Source organism: Excalfactoria chinensis, chromosome 10 (genome assembly GCF_039878825.1).
Source record: "Excalfactoria chinensis isolate bCotChi1 chromosome 10, bCotChi1.hap2, whole genome shotgun sequence".
Taxonomy (NCBI): domain Eukaryota; kingdom Metazoa; phylum Chordata; class Aves; order Galliformes; family Phasianidae; genus Excalfactoria; species Excalfactoria chinensis.
In genome coordinates this window covers 18,610,969-18,637,774 of record NC_092834.1, presented here as the reverse complement: position 1 = coordinate 18,637,774, position 26,806 = coordinate 18,610,969, and the positions used below count along the sequence as shown (strand labels likewise).

Genomic DNA, 26,806 nt, shown 5'->3' with positions numbered 1-26,806 from the left:
ATGTACCTCAATTGACCTTGTGTTTCTGCTGAGACAGCAACCATTTGCAAAGCTGAATTGCAAAAGCCAAGTTTCACTGCATCCTGGGCCTGTCTACAGTAGCTTGCTGCCCTGCCACCAGTTCTGATAGCAATCAGCCTCAGCAACCTGAAGATCCTTCCAGTCTACCTATTCTTGCCTACACTGGGAGCTGAATTTTGTGAGCAGCTTTTTCAGGTCTGCCAGCGCTTTGCACTTGCCCTCAAAGAGCTACTTCATCTGTTAGCCCAGATACCAAGGTTTGATGGTGACTCCTTCTTGGTCATGGGTTCATTGTAAGAAGGGATGAAGGTGTTTATGCCTTCATTGCCTTACCTCACATAGGAAATCCCGTGGTGGGATAAATGTTAAGTGCCAGTAATTTTCCCTTGAATTGGTACTTCTATCACCCAGCACAGAATAGACAACTCATCCAAGACAGCTGTGCTTCTCTTGACTATGCGTGTCTGATCTTCAGCAGTCGTCCTTGGCCTCTCCAAGGAGAGGAAGGAAGGATCACCCATCTCCATGAATGCACCCACATTTCAGACACTGCTCGTGGTATGGCCATGCAGAGTAGTGGATGATACCTCCAAGCTTAGAAACGAGGGAATTTTATGTTACCCCAATGCATTTCTTCACAGAGTCAAAGCCTGGACAGATCCTATGGCTAGGCAGTACAGATAGGCTCATGTTATTTTATGCTACTAAGAAAACCACCCCAGTAGACTGATCCTTCCAGAAGGACTACAAAACCCATTGAAGGCTGAGACTCCTTCATTAGCTGCACAGTTGCAGGCAAGGTGGGGCTACAAAAACTCAGCTCCAGTTAACTTCCCTGCCTTTGACAAGCACCAGATTAACAGAAGCTTTAAACATTAATCTCTGATGAAAACAGTAATATCTAAATATTTGGTATTTTGGGGTTCAGTCTTCGCTTTTTAATTTCCTCTCTGCTAATGGAAACCTGTTAAGAGGAAGGACCATGGCCAACAGCCCAGTGTGCTCAGCTTGTTCTGCAGAGTCTGAGACTAATGCTCAGCTCCTTGGCTGCTGCTGGGCAGTTTCTGACAAAGCAAGGAAACTCACCCAAACTGGCAGTGCAAGTTAAGGAAAATGCCACTGTGTCTGTTTTATTTAGTGGCTAGAATATCACTGGCCTGGTGTGAAGCTGAGAATTATGTTACATGTAGGCTGGCATATATACCCAAACCTGGCACACTTCCATTGGCTGTAGATTCTTCAAGATCTGGTCTCTGGTAAGTTATTAACTTACTTATAACTATCAAACTTACAGGCTGAAACTCTCCATGCCACGTGCCAACCCCATGCTACTTTCTGGCCTTTCCTACCATAACAGCATTGGAAACACAGTTCTGACAGACTGCCCCTCTGCTGCCCTCTGTCACACAGCAACAGTATGTTACGGGATACTGCTGAAAAGGTTCGGTCTCAGCTGCTCTACCATCAACATGCACCTCTGACATCTTGGGCCAACATCATAAAACAGGAGATGTTACTTTTGGAGCAACTCTCATAAAACATAAAATTAACAAACAAACAAACAAAAAATACAAACAAAAAACCCCAACAAAAAACAAGGACATTGCTTCAGCTCAACTGGTTTTAAACTTCTCTTGTACAGATTCAGTTGTTCCATGCTTCCCCAAGAAGACTGTTCAGTAATGAAGCCAGGAGAGTGGGTTTAAGTAAAAAGAGTGAGTGAGGTCATCCAACATGAAGGCAATAAATGTAAGATTGCTCAGATTAAGAGGGTCAAGCTGTGCTCCATCAAGCTCCCTTTCTGCTGACTGCCTGGATAGATCGTTGGAAAGCAAAGATAGGAGTAGGAGTGGTGGTGTGGTGAAGCTGGCAGGCTCAGACTATTAACACTGAGAAAATGACTGATAGCCTCTTCATACGGTTGCAGAGTTCTCTCTTCTATCAAAGATTATTTCAGTGACTGCTTTGCTGCTGTTACTAATCACTTGAAATTGGGCCGATGACATCATGTAACATTGAGGAGAACATATCGCCGAACAAATGAGACTCCTTGAAATGCTTGAAGTTGCTTCTTATCTTCACAGTTTGGATAACCTTTTGCATAATAATCAACAACTTCAAATGTCTTGGTCATATCACCTCCTAAAAGAAATGGAAGGCACTCTTTGAAATTACAGGCCAGACTGCGTATACACGAGAAGCACTGACGTGGTGTCACATAGTGACGATGAGCAAATGTCTCTTTGATAAAGCTGTCTTCACCAAGTTGGATTTTCTTGCCACACTGTCAGGAATGGTTGATGAGACAGACGTGTTATTAAGTGGTAGAAATAAACAGATGGAAGAAGCAAGTGAGAGATTTCAGCAATGACTTTCCAGAATGTTTCAGCAAAGAATGACCTAATTTCCATTCTTTAACGGAAATAAAAAACATGAGGTACTTATGCAAGCAGTTGTAGATCTCATACGTGAGTATACCTGGCACCCACTGCAGCGTCTTTGCTGGAAGACTGATCCTCAGCTGAGGAGCAAAGAGGGTCCTGCCAGGTAGAGATACAAGTCCCATCAATTCCAACCTGACCGCGACCATGAGACTGAGCAGTAAATAGACACGGAGAAGGTGTTCTGGCCCAGACTTGCTGCTCCTCTGGGTGTTAAGCCATGCTAGTGGGGTACCAATGAATGCTGACGTGTGCTGGCTGCCTTGTTTTCCACTGGGTGTCACCACCTAATTTTGAGCCTCCTGCCTCTTTTCTTGCTCATCTACATATATCCACGGCATCTCGTCTCATCAGTATTCCACTTTGTCTCACCCTTTCCCACCGTGGAGGACATTGAAGCTGGGCTGTTGCTCAATCTGCCCTCCAAGGGGAGGACAGACGACCACAGGCAGGCTGAAGGCATTTCCTTCCTTTGGACTGCAATGGTTGGAGCATTGTCTCCTGCAGAGATGTGGCACTGTAACAGCACTCAGTAGCAGCATGGTGAGCATGGAGGAGCCTGCCTTTGCAGAGAAGAACAGCTGTGCTCTGACCTGGACATCACACTGCTGGAAAAGCAGAGCAGTTTCTGCCACATCACCACATCTGTCTCCTGCCTGCCTGTCACATCCTTTCTGTTGCTTAATATCAAGTATAAAATATTAAATCAGATAAATACCTTTGGCCTTTCTGGATGATAAGAAAATACATTGTTCTCCCTCCTATAATGCTGTTGTTTTCACTGGAAATGCTAATGGGATTGTGTAAAGGTTATTTCTGCCTCCTCTCCAGTTCAGAGATGTGGCAAAATGTTCACGATGCCCTTTGTTTATGTCTTTTTAATGGCAGCTTTTATCTCCAGGAATCTGAGGTGTCTCCATCTTTCCAGCTGCTCACCTGCAGGGTCCTTGGGCTCCTTTTGGGGAAAACTTCCTGGAGAAGATAAATGGACCTGCGCTGCCGTAGGCGGCTCTGCTGGAGGAGAGATGGTGCGGCAGAGACCTGGGGGTCTGATAACAGAGAAGAGCAGAGCATCAAGATAAATGACCATAATTTCTAGCTCCAGAAATATCAGGAAATGATGGGTTTTCACTGGAGAATCTCCAACCCATACTTCTGCATGGGCTGATAGATGCATTTCTGTGCACTGGTACTGCTGTGAGGGCTGGAATCACAAACCTTCCAACATCAGGCTTTGAGCTTTGAGCAGGAAGTTGGCATGGGGACTTCCAGAGGGTCCTGCATCCTAAATCCTTTAAGGAATCAACAGGAATTACCTCAGAAATCAGTTTGGCTGCTGTCTTCTGCCATTATATGCTCTTCTGGAAGCTCATTTTTAATGAGGGGTTAGATAAAACCAAAAATGTGGCCAATGCAGGGATACCCTTCCCTGCCCACACCAGCACAGGCTTCACATCATTTTGGTCTTTTGCACCATTGGAGGCAGGGGACAGACATCGTGCTGATACCCCAAGGGCTGCTGGAGCAGTTGGATGAGAATTCATATCTTCTCCTAAATATCTTGTAGCTCCCATGGTACAGCTGGTAGAGGGGAAGAATGGTACTTTGGGAGCTGCGGTTCTTAGTGCGTTAGCAGACTAATTTGAAGGGAATATGAGGTGGTCCCTAGAGAGCAGAGGGACACATCAGAACAGCCAGGACTGCATCTTTCAGAGTTAGAGGATGGAGAGAATTGAATGCTACATGTTGAATGCTATGGCATTCAGCAGAGGGCCTGGGCAGAAATATGAGTGCATCCCTGGGGTTCAGCAGAGAAACGAGTTGTAAATCCTGCTGCTAAAAGCTGTAATTATCTCTTTCTTAGTTATTTTGCAGGTGTCCTTGGGGGATTGTGCCTGAGAGGTCAGAGGCAACCAAGAGCAGTTGTGCTGGGAAGACAGACCTCTGACTGTGGATGGGGATTTCTGCTGCACATTGGTTATGCAGATCCACACAGCAGCTTTGGTTTTCTCACCTCATTTCAGTGGGAGCATTCAAATCCTCCCATGCTGGAGAATGTCACAGTGTGGGAGGCACACAGAGAAGTCTGATCACAGCGTGACATGGTAATTGTGGCCATAGCTGCAGAGATGGATGTACTGGGCTCACAGGCTATGATCTGGTTTGGGTGACTGCTTTGGTGACATTTGGAGGCTTCAGGGGACAGCTCTTTTTCCAACACCTGCGGCATCTGCATAATGTATTTCTGGTAAGGACCCAGCTGAAGGTGGCACAGGACAAGCAGATGTGGTTCAAGAGAGGAGTTTGTACTTTCCCCAGCGCTATCAGCCTGTCTACTGAAATTCATGCTAAATTGATAATATCATTCATCACACTGTTCCCCAGAGTCTCTCTGCTGTTGAGTTTCTCTCATCCTCTCACTTTCTATACATCTTTCGTAAGAGTCTCATTGGTACCTGCATTAATTCAAGAAAACCTGACATTTAATTTCTAGCACAACTTTTTTGCAGTCATCTTTAGACTCTGTGACCCTTGTTGGTCCCTTCCAACTCAGGGTATTCTATGATTCTATGATTTCCCTGTGCACTGATGACATAGCAGAACCTCTGGATTCCCTCCAAAGGGAAGCAGTGATGGTAGAAGTGTTAGCAACAACATACTCAGAAAGAACTCAGTGGAGTTTGGGAGGAGTTGTCACAGGGAAATGAGATTTGGCAATGGGAAGGGCATTCACCCTCCATTCCTCCATCTCAGTTGTCAACTACAGCACAGTGACAGTGACAGGGCAAGATGCTCCAGGAGAAGACCTGAGAAACCTGCCACCTCCCACACGGACAAATTCCCCTATTGCTCGCTTCATTCCTACCCCAGAGCTGTAGGTTATAATTTTACCCTGTTTATTCCATCATAACTTCTACTCTTTGTCTTAATCAAAACTTTAATGAGTCCTATTCGGCCCTCTTGTAGGAAGAGGGTTATTGGTTTTCGTTGTGGTTGTGTGATTTCTGTTGTCGCTATTCCACATCAGAACACCATGCAGAACAGTGGCAGTTAGAGAGTTCATGTCCTGGTTCCGTCTTACTGCCACCGGGGGCATTTTGGGTTCACAGAGGGGAGGAGAGTTCCCAGTGGACTTAGTGCAAAGAGGAAGCAGGGTGGCTGTCTCAGCTCTCAGCACATGCTGCCCTCGCACTGCCGTAGTTGACTCATACTTTGTGTGCTCTCATCTCTCTCGTTGTGTTTGATTTGGTTACATTCGGTCAATTCCTGTTCCTCCTCAGATCACTGCCGTTGTGTTTTCCCTTTGTTAAAACGATCTGCTGGCTCTCCACCCTTCCCCATTTCCTAGAGCTCATGGCCAGGGCTGGCCAGGTCACACGACAAACACCTTCCTTTTTTCTTCGTTCCTTTGTCTCTCCTTCTCTTGTCCTTTTCCCAGACCCTGTGCCCCCCTGTCACAGACTGACATCTGGTGATAACCCTGTGACAGCTTTCTTTAATCCAGCAATGAAATAAGGCTGCTTCTTCATTCCTGGCTCCTGTCCACAATTCTCTTGCAGGAAACACTTCTGCTTCCAAGTAGTCTGCAGTAAGAGTGTGCAGCACATCTTTCTGCTGCACTGCTATGAGTCAACGTGAGTTCAACCTTTGGAAAATCATGTCTTGAAGGCCAGAGGCATTTGTTTGTCCTCTCCTTAAATGTCTTTCAGTGACCCATCACAGCACTGCAGCCCATCACTGAGCACCCTGATGGCCCGGTGAGCACCTAACAGGATAAAAAAGAACACAAAATACTGCGATGTCCACAGCAATGGGGTCAAAGGAGGTCTGCTGGAGACAGCTTCATCTTCAGATGACTTTTGACTGTGCTAGTACAGTGCTTTGTTATTATCACAGGCCCTAATATTAAGGTGTAAATGATAATAATAATTTTTCATGGTGAATTCTACAATTGTTTGGTTTTGGTTTTCTTTTTGCTGTTGTTGATAGGTTGTAGATTTTTTTTGCTGTTTTTTTTTGTTGTTTTTTTTTGTTTGTTTGTTTGTTTGTTTTTTTTTCCTGAAAAGACTGTTTGTCACGGACTCTTGTAGTTTCCCGTCTTTCTTAATCTTCATGGTTTGAGGCCTTTGACTCTGTCCCCCATAACATTCTCATGGAGAAACTGTCTGCCCATGGTCTGGATGGGCGTACACTCCACTGGGTACTGCCCAAAGAGTTGTGGTCAATGGAGTTGAATCCAGTTGGCAGCCAGTCACGAGTGGTGTCTCCCAGGGCTCAGTACTGGGACCGCTTCTGTTTAACATCTTCATTGATGATCTTGATGGGGGGACTGAGTGCACCCTCAGTAAGCTCGCAGACAACACCAAGTTGGAAGGTAGCGTTGATCTGCCAGAGGGAAGAAGGGCACTACAGAGGGACCTGGATAGACTGGATTGATGGGCCAAGGTTAACGGCATGAGTTTCAATAGGGCCAAGTGTCGGGTCCTGCATTTTGGTCACAACAACCCCAGGCAACACTACAGGCTTGGGGAGGTGTGGCTGGAAAGTTGCCTGATGGAAAGGGACCTTGGTGTGCTGATGGACAGTCAGCTGAATATGAGCCAGCAGTGTGCCCAGGTGGCCAAGAAGGCCAATGGCATCATGGCTTGTATCAGGAATGGTGTGGTGAGCAGGACTAGGGAAGTTATCCTGCCCCTGTACTCAGCATTGGTGAGGCCTCACCTCGAGTACTGTGTTCAGGTTTGGGCACCTTGGTATGAAAAAGACATGGAGGTACTGGAGCAGGTCCAGAGAAGGGCAATGAAGCTTGTGAAGGGCTTGGAAAATCAGCCCTATTCGGAGAGGCTAAGGGAGCTGGGGCTGTTTAGTCTGGGAAAAAGGAGGCTGAAGGGAGACCTTATCGCTGTCTTCCAGTATCTGAGAGGTGCTTACAGTGAGAGTGGGGCAGGTCTCTTCTCACTGGTGATGGGTGACAGGATGAGGGGAAATTGCCTCAAGTTGTGCCAAGGTAAGTTTAGGTTGGAGATTAGGAAACACTTCTTTACAGAAAGGGTTGTTAAGCACTGGAATGGGCTCCTCAGGAAGGTGGTTGAGTCATTGTCCATGAATGTGTTTAAGAGTCGTTTGGATGTGGTGCTCAGAGATATGATTTAGCAGAGGGTTGTTAGAGTTAGGGTACTATGGTTAGGCTGCAGTTGGACTTGATGATCTTCAAGGTCTTTTCCAACCTGAGTAATTCTATGATTCTTAAACAAAAACAGCAAATAATCAGCCTCCTGCTTCTGTACGAGATTTTCACTTTAGCATGTCAAGCATGATGCCAGAAGTGGTAGGTTCACTTCAACATTATGAGGGAAGGGACAGATAATTCAGGAAGAGCACAAGGATGTTGCTGGAGTATGCAGAGGAAAAATTAAAAAGGCAAAAGCTCAGCAAGGACTTCATCTGGCCACCATCATAGTGTTTTTACAAATATATTCACAGCAAGAGAGGGACAAGGAAAATCTCCATCCTCTATAGGACATGGTAAGGAGTATTATCACTGAAGATTAGAAAAAGACAGAGGTGCCCTCTTCTATCTTTAATGGTCAGAATAGTTATCCTCAGGGAATTCAGCCCCCTGAACTGGGAGGCAGCAACAGGGAGCAGAACAACCTCCACACCGCTCAGGAGGAAACAGCAACCTGCTGCTCCCATCTGGGCTGCCACAAGTCCATGGGGCCGGATGGGACCCACCCAAGGGTGCAGAGGGTGCTTTTGGAAGCATTCACCAAGCCACTCTTCATCATACATCAGCAGTCCTGGTCAGTGAGGGAGATCCCAGGAGATAGGAGACTGTTGCCTATGAGACACCCATTTACAAGAAGCATTGAAAGGAGGATCCAGGGAAATCCATGCCTGTCAGCCTGGCCTCGGTAAGGGGAAGGTCATGAAGCAGATCATCTTGTGCATGATCACTCAGCATGTGCAGGACTGAATGCAAGTGATAATCCAAGCTGGGAGAAGTGTTGGTGTGCATGAGGGCAGGAAGGCCCTCCAGAGAGATCTGGGCAGGCTGCATCGAGGGGCTGAGGCCAATGGGATGAAGTTTAACAAGACCACGTACCAGGTCCTGCACCTTGGTCACAACAAGCCCATGCATTGCTACAATGGCTGGCAAGCTGTGCAGAGGAAAAGGATCTGGGGGACTTTATGTAGAAAACCCAGTCTGCGAGTCACACTGAGCCACCCTGTTGCTGCCCAACCTGTGGTTCTTACCCACAGGCCACCTCAAGCCCAAAATGCACTGCTTACTGAACACCTATGCGAGCAACACATTCATCTACATCTCTTTGTGATGGTGTGAAACAGTTTTTTGAAGTTTCTTGGGGATGCTTTTTGAGGTACAACCACATTGAAATGGCTGCAAGGGTGCTACAGCCTATTTAGGACATGAAGCCTTCTAGTAGCTTTTCAAGCTTTGGTTAAAACTTCCAGCAAAGCTCATGAGAGCTTTCAGGAGTGATGTGGGCCATGGCTTGATGTTGCTGGTCTTTCTGCCCCAACAGATGGTTCCCACCTACTTGTCAGTCACCCCACTCATTTTTGCCCACACAGCTGTATATGGGGCTAAGTGAAAGCCAGTGAGGGAAGCACTGAAGTTTAATTTCTTCCCCAAAGAGGTTTATGGTGTCTGGATCAGATCTCTCCAGGCCACAGTGTGATTGCATATGGTGACTGTGGGCAAAGGGATAAGAGCATACCACAACCCTAGGGTCTCCGTAGGAAACATGGAGAAACTATGATGGCCCCTGGACACCTCAACCAGAACTGCAAGCACAGGAAACGTTCCAGCAGCAAACACCTTGAGAAGCTCCTCTTGCCCCAGCTGCCTGCTTCCCGTCATGCTGAAACCTGGAGCGTGGATGTGAGCCTACCTGGAGCCAAGACAAGAAGAAAGGGGTCATCCTGAACCTGCTTCAGCAATCAGGGTACTGCTATCAGCATGGAAGATTGTGCAAAGGACCTTGCTTGCCCAGGCTTTGGAGCATGTCTGTGCTGCACTGGAGTCTGCAGATCTTGGGGTGAAGAAAACTGGTTCTCTGGAAGTCATTTCTCCATTTCCCATTGCATAGTAAAATGGATTTGCTGTTGCTCGAGTGAAAGCTGGTTGGAGAATGCTGCAGTGGTGCCATTGCAGCAGCAGATCTTATCACATCTCCAGCCCCAGCAAACAGGAATCAGAAGAACAGCAGGGCACAGACTAATTATTCCCTAACCCTAAAATTGAAGGATTTTACCAAATTAGGGTTCTCACTGCAATTCCCAACCTCCCTGGGACACAGAGCTTTGTTGTGTTCAATCTGATGCAAGGATGGATGTGGGCATCTAGAAGGATGCAACGATGGAAACGTTGCAAGAACAGAATTTTGTTGGATCAATGGTCATATAGGTGAATCTTTGTTGAAGAGTCATGTTGGCTTATTGACTTACATGCCAATAAGCCAAAGGGGGGGAAATCTGTTTGGAGCAATGCAGAGGGCATGACCTTGGAGGCAGGGAGCCCAAACAGCCAGAGAGAGGTGCAAGTGGTTTTAAACGTATACAGATGGCATCTGTGTAATTAACTACTCAGATTTAAGTTACACCCTTTTTGTGTGTGTGTGTAGATAATGCCGACGGCTACACTGTTATCTTAGAAGAATGTTTGTGTCTGGGGATTCATTCTCATCCTGCCAATAATAAACCTTCCCCGCAGTTTCTGAAACATTAATTACAGTTTTGTAACACGCAAGTTTTGCAACCAGCTCAAGGTAATTCTCCGTAACAACCAAGCTCCGACAGAAACAAATTAATTGCTGATTTGAGAACTGGCAGTTGCCTAGGCATGAGCACTCAGGGCTTTCTTACGTTTGTTATGCGTAAATAACATCGGTCTCACCATGCTTGCCAGCTCGCCTGCCTGCATACACACACTGTCTGACACAACTAGTGCCTGGGAAGAACCCATTTCCCCCAGCTAAAAGCAAGCTCGAACAGCCCCATACAGGAGGAAGAGTTGAAAGCAAGGATCTCAGGCACAGCTCCACAATGCTTGCAAGTATTTAATAAAACTGGGTTGGAAGACTGCTTGATTCATGAGTCCACATCCTCCAAGTGCAAAAAAACCCATCCCAAATCTTCCTCCTCGTCTTGCCCTCTCCAACCAGCTCACACTGCTGTGGGAAGGATCATTCCCTGGGGCAGGACATTACCCATGTCCAGCAGCTCCCATCCAGGGGCCACCAGAGCACCTCACCCAGCTGCTACCCTACAGGCACTGCTTCTTGCAGCATCTGTTGAGCCTTTTTGCAGCTCTACTGACTTGTGGAGGGGAATTACCTCCCAGCCAGGCACTCAAAGGCTGCCGTTCCTCCTTGGCCATTTGAGATGGAGCTAAATTCCCACTGGCATTATATTTCTTAATTAGCACAATCATTCAAATTACAGTGGCTTTCCTGCAAGCCACAACGTGTTTTGGACTGTGGCAGGTCTTCATAAACACATGAAAAATGTCAGCTATCCTAGAAGTTACAGCCTGCAGCTCACAAACAGCTTTTCAGAGAGGCATGCTACAAATACAGGTACAGGTTGTGATTTTGGAATTGTTTCCTCTGTACAACTTGCCTTGTCCTTTCCTTCCTCTTGGACCATCATGTCCTGCGCTCCAGTTCATGCTCAGCACCTCTGGTCCTGGTGCTGTTTCAGCTGACAGGAGCCTAGCTCTGTCTTCCCTGCACCTCCCTGCAGGCATCTATGGACATGGATGGGATCTCCTTGAGCTGATCTATGGACATGGATGAGATCCCCTTCCAGGCTGAAGGCACAGTCCCTCCTCACAGCAATCAGGCTCTAGTTCTTCCATCATCCCCATCGCCCTTTGCTGGGCTTGCACCAGGGAGCAGACCAGGCATGGCCTCACCAGTGCTTATGAACACATCAGCAATCACAGACAACACCAAGCACAAGCCATTACAATCGACTTCTTTTTATTTTTGTATTTCTTATTTGCAGGAGTTAAGAATGTGTACCCAAGTGTTTTATAGTTAAGAAAGCCACTGAGCATCAGTAGTCAAGGAATCCTACAGAAGCTCCAGAGAACCAGGGGAATAAATCTAACACCTTACTTACATTTGTGAAAAGAAAGCTTGAAGATGGGAAGTCCATATCCTGTAATATAACAGAGTCGTAAATAAAATTATATAAATGGTGCTGTGGGATATGATAGTTAAAAGAGAATTAAGAACTAATTAGCAGTGGGCCTTCTGAGCGTACAGGTTTTTTGCACAGAAAAATTAAAGAGATGCAAGGCAAGAAGTGGAGATAGGGATGCTCACAGCTGGGTCACAGTGTAGTGCTGCCAGATGTGTTGTCAGAACCACCAAGTCCTTCTCTGCTGTGCTGCTCTCAAGGAGTTCTATCTGTACTCATAACCTGGGATTGCCCCAACCCAAGTGCAGCACCCCCACTTGGCCTTGTTGAACCTCATTGGGTTCACCTGATCCCACCCTGTGAGCCCACGCAGGTCCATCCGGCTGGCATCCCTTCCTTCTGTTGTACCAACTGCAGCACTCAGCTCAATGCCATCAGCAAGCTGATGAGGATGCACTCAGTGCCATCATCTGTGTTGCCAATGAAGATGATGAACAGCACCAGTCCTGAGACAGACCTCTGGGGGACACTACTCATCACCAGCCTCCACCTATATATATGGGGGACGTAGAGCTGCTGAGCACAGCCTTCCAGCTGCAACCATCCCACAGAATCACAGAATCACAGAATGACCCGGGTTGGAAGGGACCTCAAGGATCATGTAGTTCCAACCCCCCTGCCTAGCAGGGCCACCAAACATACGCCTATACTAGATCAGGTTGCCCAGAGCCCCGTCCAACCTGGTCTTGAACACCTCCAAGGACGGGGCATCCACAACCTCCCTGGGCAGCCTGTTCCAGGACCTAACCACTCTCCTAGTAAAGAACTTCCCCCTAACATCCAACCTAAATCTTCCCTCTTTTAACTTAAAACCATTTCCCCTAGTCCTGCTGTTATCAGCCCTTTCGAAGAGTTTGCTCCCCTCCTGGGAGTAAGTTCCCTTCAGGTATTGAAAGGCTGCAATGAGGTCACCCCGCAACCTTCTCTTCTCCAGGCTGAACAAACCCAACTCCCTCAGCCTGTCCTCATAGGGGAGGTGCTCCAGCCCCCTGATCATCTTCGTGGCCCTCCTCTGGACCCTTTCCAAAATCTCATCCCACCTTCATATCACAGAATCAGAGAATGGTCTGGGTTGAAAAGGGCCACAGTGACCATCCAGTTCCAACCCCCTGCTGTGTGCAGGGTCACCAACCAGCAGCCCAGGCTGCCCAGAGCCACATCCAGCCTGGCCTTGAATGCCTGCAGGGATGGGGCATCCACAGCCTCCCTGGGCAGCCTGTTCCAGTGCGTCACCAGCCTCTGGGTGAAAAAGTCTTATTCACTGACTAAGGAATTATAAGAGTCCACCTTTCAAATTCACCTTTCTCCAATGTACAAGCAAGTCGCTGCCTTGCAGGTCCCGTCCGCCCCGGGATCCGCCGCGCCTCGGTGCCTGAGGTGACGCAGGGAGGGAGCAGCGCCCGCGGGCCGGCAGAGCACGCAGAGCGGAGGCAGGCCCTCTTTCAGGCCCGGCCCGCTCGGGCTTCGGGAACCCCCGGCGCTCCCTGCGGAACCCTCGCGCTCGGCCCGCCCCGTTCACCCCGCCGGGCCGAACGGGGGCGGCGGCGGCGGCGGCAGCTCCCGGAGCTGAGGGGGGAGAGGCGGCGCCGCCGAGCCCCGGTCCCGCCTCCGGCCCCGCCCGCCGCCGCCATGTTGCGGCCGTTGGTGCCCGGTGCGGGGTGAGGCCTGCGTGGGGCCGCGGCGGGGCCCGCCGAGAAGCGCTGCGTGGGTGAGTGCCGCCCGGCCGCGCCCCGGCCCGCCTCCCTGTGCTCGCCTTCCGCCCTTCCCGCGGGCACCGCAGTCGCGCGCTGCCGCCCCGCAGGCAGGGCGGGCGGCCCCGCCGCCGGCAGCCGGAGCCCCGTGTTCCGCCCGGCGCCCCGCCGGCGGCAGTTTCGGGCCGCGCCGCCGGTTCGTCGGGGCGGCCTCGACGGGGAACGGCTCCCGGCGGGCGAACTTCGGCGGGGCCTCCCACGTGCGGCCGCGGGGCCGGGGCCGAGCTGACAGCGCGGGGGCGGCGGGTCGGGGCCGCGCCTTTGTGTCGGGTGGGCCCGCGCGTGGGGCGGCTGTCAGCGGGCGGGCGGCGGAGCGGGGCTGGGCGCGGGCCTTCGCGTAGTGCCACGAGTGACCCCGCTCCCCGCGCCGCGTTCCTCCGCAGGGCTGCGAAAAGTTAGGCGCCTTGCGAGCGCTCTGCTGCGCGGGTGGGAACACGGCCGGAGGCCCCGCGGCTGGCCGCGCTCCTTCTGACAGCCCGCGGCCGGCCACGCTCCCCTTTTTCCACCCGGCGGTCTGCGTCTGGCCTGCTCCATCCCCAGCGCTCCCCGCACCTCTCCAGGAGATCCCTGCCTTCCCTCGGCCCGTGGAGCCCTCAGTAGAGCTCTTCCGTTGCACCTAACTGTTTTCTTGCAGCTCTATAAATATTTATTGCGTTCTTTCAAGGCGCCCAACCTTGGTGTAATTGCAGTTTCATGCTCTCCTATTAGGTGGCAATCTTGAACTTCCTCCTCGAGCAGTATGTTACACACTGGTGTGAAGTCTGTAGAGGAGCTGCTGCGGATCTCCCAAAGCCCACAGGAATAGCACTGCGAGCAGAAGGTCTGTACAACGTGGGACTCTGGGCTTATGGAGAGGTCAAGCTCTTATATTGTGACTGGGAGAGCTCCTTTAGAGCAGCACTGCAGGGAAGGACTTGGTGGTTCTGTTGGATGAAAAGCCGCACATGAGGCAGCAGTGTCCATTTGGGTCCTGGAAGGTCCAACGGCACCCTGGGCTGCAGCAAGAGGGCTGGCAGCGGGCAGGGAGGGGACTGTCCCCTCTGCTCTGCCCTCATGATGCCCCACCTGCAGGACTGAGTCCAGGCCTGGGGTCCCAGCACAGGAAGGGTGTGGAGCTGCTGGAGCGGGGCCAGAGGAGGGCACGGAGATGCTCCGAGGGCTGCAGCACCTCTGCTATGGAGACGGGCTGAGGAGCTGGGGGTGTTCAGCCTGGGGAAGAGAAGGCTGCGGGGAGACCTCGCTGTGGCCTTCCAGTATTTATAGGGAGATTATAAGCAGGAGAGAAATCAGCTTTTTACAGTAGGTGGTGTTAGGACAGGGGGGCATAGAGGGGGATGTAGATGAGATGCCAGGGGAAGTTTTTCTCTGAGAGGGCAATGAGGCCGTGGCACAGGCTGCCCTGAGAGGCTGTAGATGCCTCAGCCTTGGAGGTGCTCAAGGCCAGGTTGGTTGGGCATCCTGATCTGGTGCTTGATCTAGTGATTTGCAGCCTTCCCTATGGCAGGGTGGATAGGTCTAGGTGATCTTTGAAGTCCTCCCTCCAATCCAAACTGCTCTCTGAAGCTTGGCTGAAGCAGAAGGCATTGGGCTTTGCCATGACAACCAGAGCAAGTTTGCAGGTTTCTGTGATGGCGTGGAGATCTCTAGGTTCTCTGCCTCCTGAAGAAATGTACTGTTCTGAGGTTGTACCATGAAATATATGTACTTTCTTCTGTGAGTCCTACATCACTGCTTCCTTTAGTGATCTGTCCCATTGCCTTGCAAGTCTTGGAGCACATCCATGTCTTTTATAGGCAAATAGAGAGAGAAAGCTGGCTTCTGAGCTTTGTTGTTAAGGCGAGTCTTTAGCAATGGAAGGATGGAGTAAGGATGGGAGTCCTTACTTCCTGCTTTTCACGTAAGCCAGTTTGTGGAAGGTTTGGGCAGAATTTCTTCAATGTACTTTTTCTATCTAAGAGAAGTCTTAGACAAAGTAGTCTCTTAATGGGCCTTAAATATGCCATGCAGAGCCTGAAAGTGCAGTTTCTTCCAAGAAAACCTTATTTTGTAATGCTGCAGATACGTCAGGTTTGTTTTGTCTTGTGTTTTAACATACTAATTCATCCAGAGACGTGGTTAGGTATGTGCGGGTGAGAAGGGAAAGGTCAAAAGTCATTGGCAAGCTGATTTTATTTTTATTTTTTCAGCATATAAAACTTGGGTGTTCCTGGTTACAGAATGAAATGTCTTCCTCATACAGGGATGTGGTGCCAGAAATCCCAGCAGCTGAGCGATGCCCAGCTCTTGCCCAACTCACACGTTTTCCCACCCAAAGAAAAGGGAAGTTTCAGATCCATTCTCTTTGCCAACTGCAATAATGTGTGCTGTTTCTGAACTCATTATCAACTGCTGATGTTTGGAAGCACATGGATAATCTTCTGAGTTTCAGGGGCTTAACTGTAAGCACTGTTGCCCTACCTTGCTGCAGGGTGTGACTTGTAAATTGCTGCAGAGCCCTCTATGGACATTCATATTTGTGGTTTAATTTAAGAATGAGAACAAGTTTAAGCTAAACCACAGCGAGCTACTTTTAAGCCAAGTAAATCTCCGTAGAGTGTTTTGGAGTGGATTAACCTAAGCAGCACCTCCAAGGCTTGTCTGTAGGCATGGCTGAACTAACGCTCCAGGACCAGCAAGCCTTCCTGTTCTGTACTGTAGTGATTTCTCCTGTTCCTGTTCTAGAAATTGTTCCCAGCACTAGCAGCCTGCCAGGTAGAATTACGTTTTGTTTGGTTTCCATGTGCTGTTTGACAAATGTTATTTGTGACTGAGTTTATTTAAAAAAAAATAAAAATAAATTGAAATTTATTGTGTGCCCCGGTGGCGCAGCGGTAGAATTCCCGTCTGCAACACCAGGGGGCCCGGGTTCGAATCCCCCCTGTGGAGCAGGGGGTAGAAGTGCCGCTCTGCTACACAGAGGGCTCGAATCCCGGGAGTTGGACTCGATGATCTCTAAGGTCCCTTCCAACTCGCACAATACTATGATACTATGATGATGATGATGAAATCAGTGACTTCCAGCCTTTTGGAAAGGTATCAACAGCTGCTTTTCTCCCCCCTGCCTTGTCCAGGCCCTGCTTTCTGCCTGTACCTCTGCTCCCAGCTCTTCCCCTTCTTTTGGGCTCTTGTCCACCCCCTCCATCTCCCACACTTGCTACTGGCTTTGGTGGTGCTGATGCAACACAAATCAAGTGAGTGTGGCAGGAGTTACTATGTCCGTGGGTGCTCCTTGACTTTTTTCCTCCTTGTATACGTCAGCTCATACAAATACGGTTTTAAAATGAAATGTCTTAAAATAATAACTTATTAAATGTTCAGGAAGTCTATATATTGCACCAATATTTTGGTTAGGTGTGCATACAAATCCAGTATTCCTTACAGTAATGAAATGTTCAAGCGATTCTGTGCTGTCAGTCTTCATCATGGATCTGCTCAGAGCTTGATTATTGTTGTCACAGGTCTCTGTGGCCAGTGTTTAAGCTTCACTCCCTTCTGGAGGACTTGTGATGAGAGCTGTCTGCAAATGTAATTTCTTGTTATGTTTTGGATAGTATCTTTTACTCTGTCTGTGGGCAGTTTTGTCCGGTGGCATCATTACCTAATTAAGGATTGCTTCCTTGTTCAGGTAACCTCTGCTTGGTTTACAGTGCTTTGAGCTGTAGTCTTGTTTTACTTAAATCACCCTGGGTAGGAAGTAATCTCACCTTTCAGGATTATTTCTTATGGGTCACCTGTTTACTTCCTGCTTTCTTCCTCAAAAGAGGACTGAGTTCTTCACATACAACAATCTCTTGAGAAATCAGAAGTCACTGTTGCTTTCCCTTCCTTTCCTGCCCCTTCTCCCCCCTCCCCCCCCCCAAAAAAAAAAACCTAAGACAACCCCAAATGCAGTAATGCACTTTAGAATCTTTTCTTTTGAAGTTTATGATGACAGTTCTTGGAGCTGTAAGGTATGGGTGAAAGAATAGAGCCATAAGGGTGGAAGAATTTCCTCTGCACGGACTTGATGTACATGGGTTGGTGAGGTGCTACTGTCTCCCACTGTTTTGCTTGCAGTGCCTTGAACAGCTCTGGAGGAAACAAGTTGTGTTGCAGGACAGGATTTGAACAGCTCCTGTCACTTGTCACCTGCCTCTGCAACTTCAGGGTGAGGACAAAGGCAGCAGTTCAAAACTGAAGCTAGTGGGAGACCCTTGGTTGGGTGAAAATAGTCTGATGGCTGCAGCTTGAATCGGTACCAGCTGTTGGTAGGCCTGCAGAAGACAGAATGTGATTTTCCCCATCCCTAGCGAGCTTTCTTGCCCTGAATACCTCTGTGCTAAGGCCCCACAGAACTGGTATCTTTGTGTGTAAACTGTCAGTCTTGGAGTAGCTGAAATGGAATCTGAAGTGTCTGCAGCAGATGTCCCTGCATGTGTTAATGTTTTGGGTACTTGTGGTTTTTATGTTTGACTTACTTGCATCAGCACCTTACAAAGTTTGTCCTTGAGAGAAATATACCTGACAAAGTATTTTGCTTTTAATTGTAGCTTTCATCATGGGGGACATGAAAACCCCAGACTTTGATGACCTCTTGGCTGCTTTTGACATCCCTGATCCTACTAGCCTTGATGCCAAGGAGACCATTCCATCAACTGGGGAGGAGAACGAGAATCACCTGAAGTCATCAGGAATCTGCATAGATGAGAACGTGTCCTTATCCCACTCCTTGCCCCCCTCTGATGCTCCTGTTGTGAGTGTTATTGTGAAGAACACAAGTCGCCAGGAGTCCTTTGAGGCAGAAAAGGAGGGGAATCACCTCGGGACTGGACTGCTACACAATGGGTTTCGTGGGTCTGATCTGCCATCAGAGGCTCATGCTTTGGTGCATAATTATGGGAAGTTTGAGTCGACTTTTATTAATGGTGATAGCTCAAGAAGTTACTCTGAAAAACTGGACCAGTCCAAGTCAGAGCCTTTGCCAACTTTTAGTCAGTTTAGCCCAATTTCCAGCCCTGAGCCAGAGGATACATTCAAAGAGAATAGTATTGGTGATAAACCCAAACATGCCCAAACTCCGTATTTTCCACCTCCTTCAATGTACATGCCAACAGGAGCTTCAGTATTGGATCACTTCAGGAAGGTACCAGAGCCTGAGTTAAGCATGTTTGATCAATATTGTAAAAAGGAACAAAAGATGGAGATCCACTTCCAGCCAGAGAGCAGGCTGGAAATGGGCAGGAGAGAGCAAGACAAAGCAACTGAGAGGTTTGTGGAGTCAGGCAAGGACTTGGTAGATACCAGTAGCTTCCTTGCAGAAGGCTTGGTGTTTGGAGAGCTCCCTCACAGTAATTTAGGAGACGATAAAGGGTCTGTGCCTGAGCTGAACTTGCCTTCATCAGTACCACCTCGCCAGAGGTTAAAGCCAACTCACTCAAAGTTGTCATCCTGCGTGGCTGCGTTGGTAGCTCTTCAGGCCAAAAAGGTTGCATGTATTCCCAAAGGCGATCAGCCAAACCTTATAAAGGATCCTGGTCCTTTTAAAGATGGGACGAAGGGAAGTCCAAAAATGCCCAAGTCACCAAAGAGTCCACGGAGCCCCTTAGAGGTTGTGAGGAAGGCCAGCAAACAGCCTGAGAGTCCTCGAAGTGTGTGCAGTGACAGCAGTGGGAAGGGCTCTCCTTCCATGGCAGCCAGCTCTCCACCAGCTATTCCCAAAGTTAGGATCAAGACTATCAAGACATCCTCTGGTGAAATTAAAAGAACTGTAACTAGAATTTTGCCAGAAAGCGATGAGTTGGGCAAGTCTTTGGAAGAATCGTCTCTGGAAACTTCATCTGCTGAAGAATTTATCAAATCCTTCCCTTCCCCTGACACTAGTGCAGTTATGGAAAGCGAGGCTAGCAAGAATTCAACCAAAAATGGGGCTGCCGTAGCTATCCAGCTGTCAAACATAGTGAGCCCTTACACAGATGGCTTGAAAGCAGATCTTGCTGCAAATAGCACGTCTCTTGTGTCTTTATCTCCACTGCCAAACTGCAGTGGTGGTGCCATAAAAGTTGGTGTTGTGGGACAGCAGCTGAACAAGAAGCAGCACCAGCAGCAGGGTATCGTGGTGCAGCCATCCAATGTGACCACCTCCTCCAGCCTCCTTCCCAAAGCTGTGCACTTGGCAAATCTCAATTTAGTTCCCCACAGTGTTGCTGCTTCTGTTACAGCAAAGACATCTGCACAGAGGCGAAATCAGCCTCAGGTGACGCAGATGTCTGTGCCGCTGGTGCATCAAGTAAAGAAAGCTGCTCCCATCATCGTGGAGGCATTCAACAAAGTGCTGCACAGTGCCAATCCGGTGCCAATATATACTCCAAACCTTAGCCCTCCACCTGACACCAGTATTAATTTACCTGCCTCTGGGTACTGTTGCCTGGAATGTGGGGATTCATTTGCCTTAGAGAAAAGCCTGACTCAACACTATAGTAGGCGAAGTGTTCATATTGAAGTTATGTGCACTCAGTGTTCAACTATGCTACTTTTTTTTAATAAGTGTAGCTTGCTTAAACATGCAAGAGATCACAAGAGCAAAGGCTTTATCATGCAGTGTTCTCAGCTGGTGATGAAACCAATTTCCTTAGACCAAATGTTTTCACCTTCTGCGAGCTCTTCAGCATCTTCTACTCCTCAGACTTTGCACTTATCCTCTCCTTCACGTAAACCCAATGCTACTTCAGGAAACGGGGTAGGAATTTCTACTAACACACAGCCAGCCTTGCCTCTTTACCCGGACCCATTGAGACTAATCCGTCAAGGACTTAAGTGTTTAGAATGTAACAAGCAAGCGCAGGATTATGTTGCTTTAGCCGCTCATTACCAGAGAACCTCAGAAGATAATGAGAGACTGGTAAGTTGTCATTTTAATGTTATTAGTTAAATCTCCTAAGTATAAAGATACTGTCCTCTAGGGTAAAAATAGGAATGGTAGTGGCAAGTGAGTTGGACTGCCTAAAAGAAGTGCTTGTGCGAAACATTTGAGGTATGTGCAGGCCCAGGTGTGTGCATCTTGAAGAGGTGTTTTAGCATTGTTTGCTTTCCTTCTTTGTACTCTTTGCCAGCAAAAAGGGTGTCTTTTATTATGGGAATGACAGGAAAAAGATAGCAGGGAGACAGTGTAGACCCTTGAACATAAGGGAAGTTGTTGTTGGAGATCAGAGACCCCATGAATGAGTTGTATAAGAGTACCAAGTGGTGTTCTAAGATTGGCTGGAGGAAATCTGGCACAACAGAGTTTTCCCTTCCCTAGAACCTTCACCAAAGTCTTCATGTAACGCTTTGAACATTGGGTGCTGTTCTAAAGACTGATAAAATATATATGGGAATAGCTGAGAGGATGACAGCATGGTATGTGTGGTGGGAGGCTATTTTTGGTGTTTTTTTCTCTCCTTTTGGATGGTAGAGGAACGAGCTGGTGTTGTGTTACAGTAAGAAGTGTCTGCTCATTGGCTCATGAGCACCACCAAGGTGGTATCCTTGCTCTAGTGAATACTGCACTGTTATGGCCTCTATCAATCATCTTCCCATTCCCTTGGAGGTACAAATGGATCTGGGTCCCCTCTGAAAATCCATCTGATGAATAGGAAGGGGATGATCTTCATTATGTACCAAGACCACCAGACTCTGCCATGGCCGCTGTAGTTCTGCACCCTCCAGAGCCGCCCTTTACTTGTTAAATGCCTACCAGGAGTATCAAGGCCATTGGCATGGGTGTACAGTGGCCCTTTATCTTTCTCTTAAATTCAGCAGTGGCAAAAATAGATTGTGGCTGAATGGGTTCTGTGGTGAAAAATAGGAAGGCCGGAAGGGTATATGTGCTGTGGTATAATCACATTTCTTACCTTAGGCCAGTGAGCTCTGTGCTCTGTCAACACCATAACTTGGTTTTGCACTGTGATGCATTTCTAGGAAATGTCTGCAGTTTGGAATGAAATACTTTCAGGTGAGGGAATACTGAGTGCTCCTAAGTAAGCTAAAATGTTAATCAGTCACATTAAAAATTTATTTCCAGGTTTCATTGTGGGATTATCAATTTAAGAGCTCCGTGAAGAGAAATGTCTGATTGTATTTTTAGACTAGTCTAATAATTTATTCTGTAACTTAACCAAGAATAGAGTTTTGCCTTTCACTTCAAGTTAGGTTTGCTGGATGCAGCATGACTTTTGAAGGATTTTTCTGAATATAACTGTTGGGGGGGGGAGGGGAAGAAAAAGGGAATATTAAAGCTTGCAAAGCCATCTCCTCCCTTTTTTATCTTAAACTCAAAGGTGTGTTCTCACTACAGCATTGTGCTGAGTCCTTTTTCTGTGTATCTGCTCTCCTACCAAACACATTCTCCTGAAATTGGGTGGTGTTGGGGGGAGTCCATGCTCAGCTTTTCTGAGGTGTTAAGCACGTTTCTGAGGTCACAACTTTCATTTTGGTTAAAAGAGGAGCACTGATAGGAGTTTCACAAACACTTCCTTAGGTAGTAAGAGAGGTTAGGAAATACTCATGTGAAATTCTTGCCCCTCTTGCAGGTAGTGCAGAAGCATAAATCCAACATAAATTCCATATCGTTCACTCAAGCAAATTCAGCACAGTCGTAGTGATGTGCTCCAGAACAAGAATCTCAGTTGCAGGGCGGTCCACTGGGGTGGTACTAACAGTTGTGAACAGCCTCAGATGCAGACCACATCCCCACATCTCAACAGACTTATTATCTAGAAGATAACTCTAGAAGAGTTTGCTTCTGAGTTCTGGAATGGAGAATCTTGATAAATTGAAAGTAAAGCTGTGTTTTGGATTGCATGTTCTAAAGTGCTTTGAAAAGTACTAAATTGTTGTAACTTTGGTTGTAGCAGAGCAGATCCCCAGTGGGTTGTTGCCTGAAGGTTATCTTCAGTGACTTTTTTGATGTCTGCTTCTGGATTATTTCAGGAAGATGGATTCTTGAGCAAGGTTGGTGGAAGCAGAAGGGAAAGAGTGTTGTTAGCTGACAATGAGGGGTAAATGTGGAGTATTTGCAGCTTCTACGTCTATACTAGAAGATGGAGACCCCTTACCCATGAAAGATAAGCTATGTTAGTTTTTGTTTTTGTTTTTTTTATTATACTAAATCTATAATATTAACTGTGAAATATGCACACCTAGTGTGAACAAAGCCTGAGAAAACGAGCAGGCTTTGAAGTACTCAGTTATGGTGCTTTTACCTCAGATGAAAAAACTTACAAAAATAATTAAAGAAAAACAACAACAACAAAACACTTTCCAGAGAGCACAGAACAGAAATGCCACATTGTTTGGAATTTACTCATTCAGTTGGTTCCAGGTTGCAGTGATATGACCAAAGGGTGAGCAACCTGCAGTGAGAGGCAGTAGTGATTGAACTGGAGGAACAGCTTAAGCTGGCTTTGTTTCACATAGAACTTATCCTATTTATCCATACTTAAGACTTCTCACCTTAATTGGAATTTCTTACCATGACTTGGTGAATTACTTTGATGTACTTGAGTTTCCTCTGTCTGTTTACAGGGGAAGTAAGGTGATTGAGTTTACTGTTTGTTCCTGTCAGTGGTTTGGAACAACCTTCGTATTATCTCTCTGAATGGCCTTGGGTAAAGTCCATGTTAATGGGACTGATAACAGGTAAATGAGTTTCCTAGGTGGGGCAAAAATGGGAATGACCTCAATGTATCCCAGCTCTTTTGGAAGAAGGAGGGGTGATGGATGTGGTCTGGACAGTAGAGGAAGGAGGAGATGAGGAGCAGCTATGAGGTAGAGAGGGTGACCATGCTTGTGAAGGTGGAGTGGAAAGACCTTTAGAGAAATGGTTGAGAGCTTTACCATAATGTTATGTTTTAGGCCTTTGGTAGTTACATTGTGTTTTCAGTGGATCAAATCAGTGGATCATTATCATTTCACCTTTTTTGGGGACTTGTAAGACTTGGAATTTTCGAGAGCTTGATGGATCTGTTTACTGCTCTGCTGTTCTTTTGCAGAATCACAAGAAATGGTATTTCTGGTATATATAAAGTTCAGTATTTGGTAGGTTGGATGTTGTTCATCAGATGCCGTACGGCCGTTAGATATTATGTTGGTTCAGATGTTCAAAAGATGATGGCAGATGTTTCTCGTAACTTCAGATCTGTTTGATCTGACTACTGCAGTGTTATGTCTGAGAGCAAGATTTTGTTTTTTTTTTTGTATATACAAAAAAAAAAAATATTAAAAAAATATATATTTTTATGTTAGATTATGCCAAATTAAGCTGATTAACCAGCAAGATAGGAAGCTATCATGGAAAGCTGGAAATATTTTACAGGAGGATTTAGATGACCATGAAGACAGAGCAGTAACAGGATGAAGCAATTGAGAATCAGGATGTTTGGTCTGAAGAAGACTCTGGATGACCAATACCATGCAAGGGATTTGTGTAAACCTGCAGTACCAGCTGGAGTCTCATTCATGGTCCCTGTTCAGTGTTTACCAGAAATAAAGTGGAATAAGAGAAAAATGACCAAGGAAATGGAATTATGATGTTATGAGGGGAAATTAAAAGACTTGGAAAAGACATGATAAATTATGATGGCTCTCTTTCAGCACCATATTACGCACAATGTTAAGGTGAGGGTTGGGACTTATTTTCTTCTAGAAATTAAATCTTCAAAAATGAAGAATTTTCTCTACTCGCAGGGATCGCCAGAAGTGGCTTATTAGCATCAGACATCTCCTGTAGCCTGTTCAGAACTGATCTCAAACTCCAGTTGAAGAGAAAAGAAATCATGCAGCTCTTGATGTGCTCAGTATAGATTTGCTTTTCCTTACAGCAGCCTCATGCACACTTGCACTGTGTATTCAATGCGATGCTTAAATAGCGGAGCTTTTTTAAACCTATGGGCTACATTGATATGAGAATGGACTCACATCACAGAATAATCTGTGCAGCAATTCAAGGTGATTATCTTGACCATCATAATCCATCTACTGGTAACCAGAGAAGGTTCATACGCATTGTTTTTCTTTTGTGAATTCACTACCCAAAATCCACTGAGGTAGCTAAGTACAAAATGTGAACTAAGGACCTCTGAATTTTCTTTCACCTTTGTGCTTTTCTTCTTTTTTTTTTTTTTTTTTTGCATTTTATTTTGTCCAATAAGATTTTTTCACTGAGTCATGATGTATCCTGTTTATGCACCACCTACACTGTAGTTACTTAAAGAAATTTTATTGCTGCCTTTTTTGTTTCTCCTTCCTTCCCCCCTCTTAAATCAATGTTTTATAATTTATTGGCTAAAATGTGCCAGAAACTAGTGAAACCACTTGCTGCAATGGTAATTCCTCAGCAGCAAAGGAACATGTAAGAAAGCAGCCATATCTCTGCTATTTATTGTTTTTCTTTTTCTCCCTTGGTGCTCATGTTTTAATTTGGAAAGCAAGAGGATTGAAAGTCAATAAAAATTCCAATGGTTCTGGGAAGCACTGCTTTTTCCATCTCCCAAACAAAAGGCAGCGAATGCAATTGTTAGGTACTGATTTTTGTTTTATATTGATGTTTTTCCTCTGTTTTTTATGGACGCAAAGGGCTGGAGGATGCTATGATGAAAGCATGTTGAGGGAAGGAAGCAGAGAAAGATGAAATGTCAGGATAGGAGTGAGACTCTGTGCCCGGAGGCTAAGGCAGTGCATTGGGATGAGGAGGAGAGGCTGGGGGAGAAGAGGAAGTCCGGAAGCCGGTGTATTATCCCTCTCAACTCTGCTCTTATGAGGCCTCATCTGGAGTACTGTGTCCAGGTATGGAGCCCTCAGTACAAGAAAGACATAGAGCTGTTGGAGAGGGTCCAGAGGAAGGCTGTGAGGATGGTCAAGGGTCTGGAGCACCTGCCCAATGAGGACAGGCTGAGGGAGCTGGGCTTGTTCAGCCTGGAGAAAAGAAGGCTGCAGGGTGACCTCATTGCAGCCTTTCAGTACCTGAAGGGTACCTATAATGAGGAGGGGTGTAAACTCTTCGAAAGGGCCGATAATAGCAGGATGACGGGAAATGGTTTTAAGTTGCAAGAGGGAAGATTTAGGTTGGATGTTAGGGGGAAGCTCTTTACTAGGAGAGTGGTGAGGTCCTGGAACAGGCTCCTCAGGGACATTGTGGATGCCCCATCCCTGGAGGTGTTCAAGGCCAGGTTGGATGGGGCCCCGGGCAATCTGATCTAGTAAACATGGAAGTTTGGTGGCCCTGCCAGGCAGGGGGGTTGGAGCTTCATGATCCTTGAGGTCCCTTCCAACCCGGGTCATTCTGTGATTCTGTATTCTGGCAACATAAAGAAGGCTTCCAATGACTGGAGTCCTGTGATGGAGGGGTGTGGGCCCTTTTGGAAGGACAGGGTGGCAAGACAAAATGAAGGAGTCTTCTTTTGTGAATACATGAAAGCTCTGCCTGGTGGTGGGTTAAGACTAACAGGAAGACTGGTAGGGATGATATGGTAGTGGCTCTTTGCGATAGGTTGATTGGAAGAACAAGCAGACCCTGTACCAAGTGTTAGAAGTAGCCTCACATTCACAGGACCTGGGCCTTGTGAGGTACTGCAGCTACCTGAAGTCCCTGGGTAGCATCAGTGACAATCACCTGGCTTGAAAGAAAGGGGAGCTGGTGAGGAGAAACACTCTGGATTTCATAATCATGAATGATGTGGAAATATAAAGGTTGCTGGAAGCCTTGGCTGCAACATCTGCCAGATGGTGGAGTTCAGGATCCTGAGGGCAGAGGGAAGGGTGAAGGACAAACTTGTTGGACTTCATGAGAGAAGACTTAGGCCTCCTCAGGGATCTGCTTCAAAGAGTCACAAATCATTTGGTCTGAAAGGAACCACTGGCTCACTGTTCCTGCCCCAGCAGGTACCCTAGAGCAGGGTGTCCAGGCCCATGTCCTGGCTTTTGAAGGTCTCCGAGGAGACTCCACAATCTCTCTGGGTACCCTGTGCCAGTGCTCCATCATCCACATGGCAGAGGAGTGCTCCCTGATGGTCAGATGGCACCTCTGCTCCCATGTGCATCCAGTGCCTCTTGCCCTGGCACTGGGCACCATGGTAGAGAGCCTGGCTCTTCCTTCTCTGTACCTTTCTGCAGGTGTTTATAGATGAGACCCCTCTGAGCCTTCTTTTCCAGGCTGAAGTTGCAGCTCGCTCAGCCACTCCTCACAGCTGAAGTACTCCATGCCTTCTGTCATCTTGAGGGAGAAGAGTGCATCTACTTTCTGGAGGGAGGGCTTAAGTCTTATTGCTGGGATTAGCAACTACTTGACTGGTCATGGATGAAGGGAGTTGG

At 47.3% G+C, this 26,806-nt stretch overlaps 1 protein-coding gene across 1 annotated transcript in view; it reads left to right on the top strand.

Annotated features, from left to right (window-relative positions):
• Positions 1–13,305: 13,305 nt before the first annotated feature.
• Positions 13,306–26,806, top strand: part of ZNF592 (zinc finger protein 592) — a 35,881-nt gene continuing 22,380 nt past the window's right edge. The window contains exons 1-3 of the mRNA XM_072345340.1: positions 13,306–13,401; positions 14,153–14,264; positions 18,013–20,360. Coding sequence (XP_072201441.1) covers positions 18,021–20,360 — 2,340 coding nt within the window. The 5' untranslated portion in view covers positions 13,306–13,401; positions 14,153–14,264; positions 18,013–18,020. The remainder of the gene's footprint in view (positions 13,402–14,152; positions 14,265–18,012; positions 20,361–26,806) is intronic.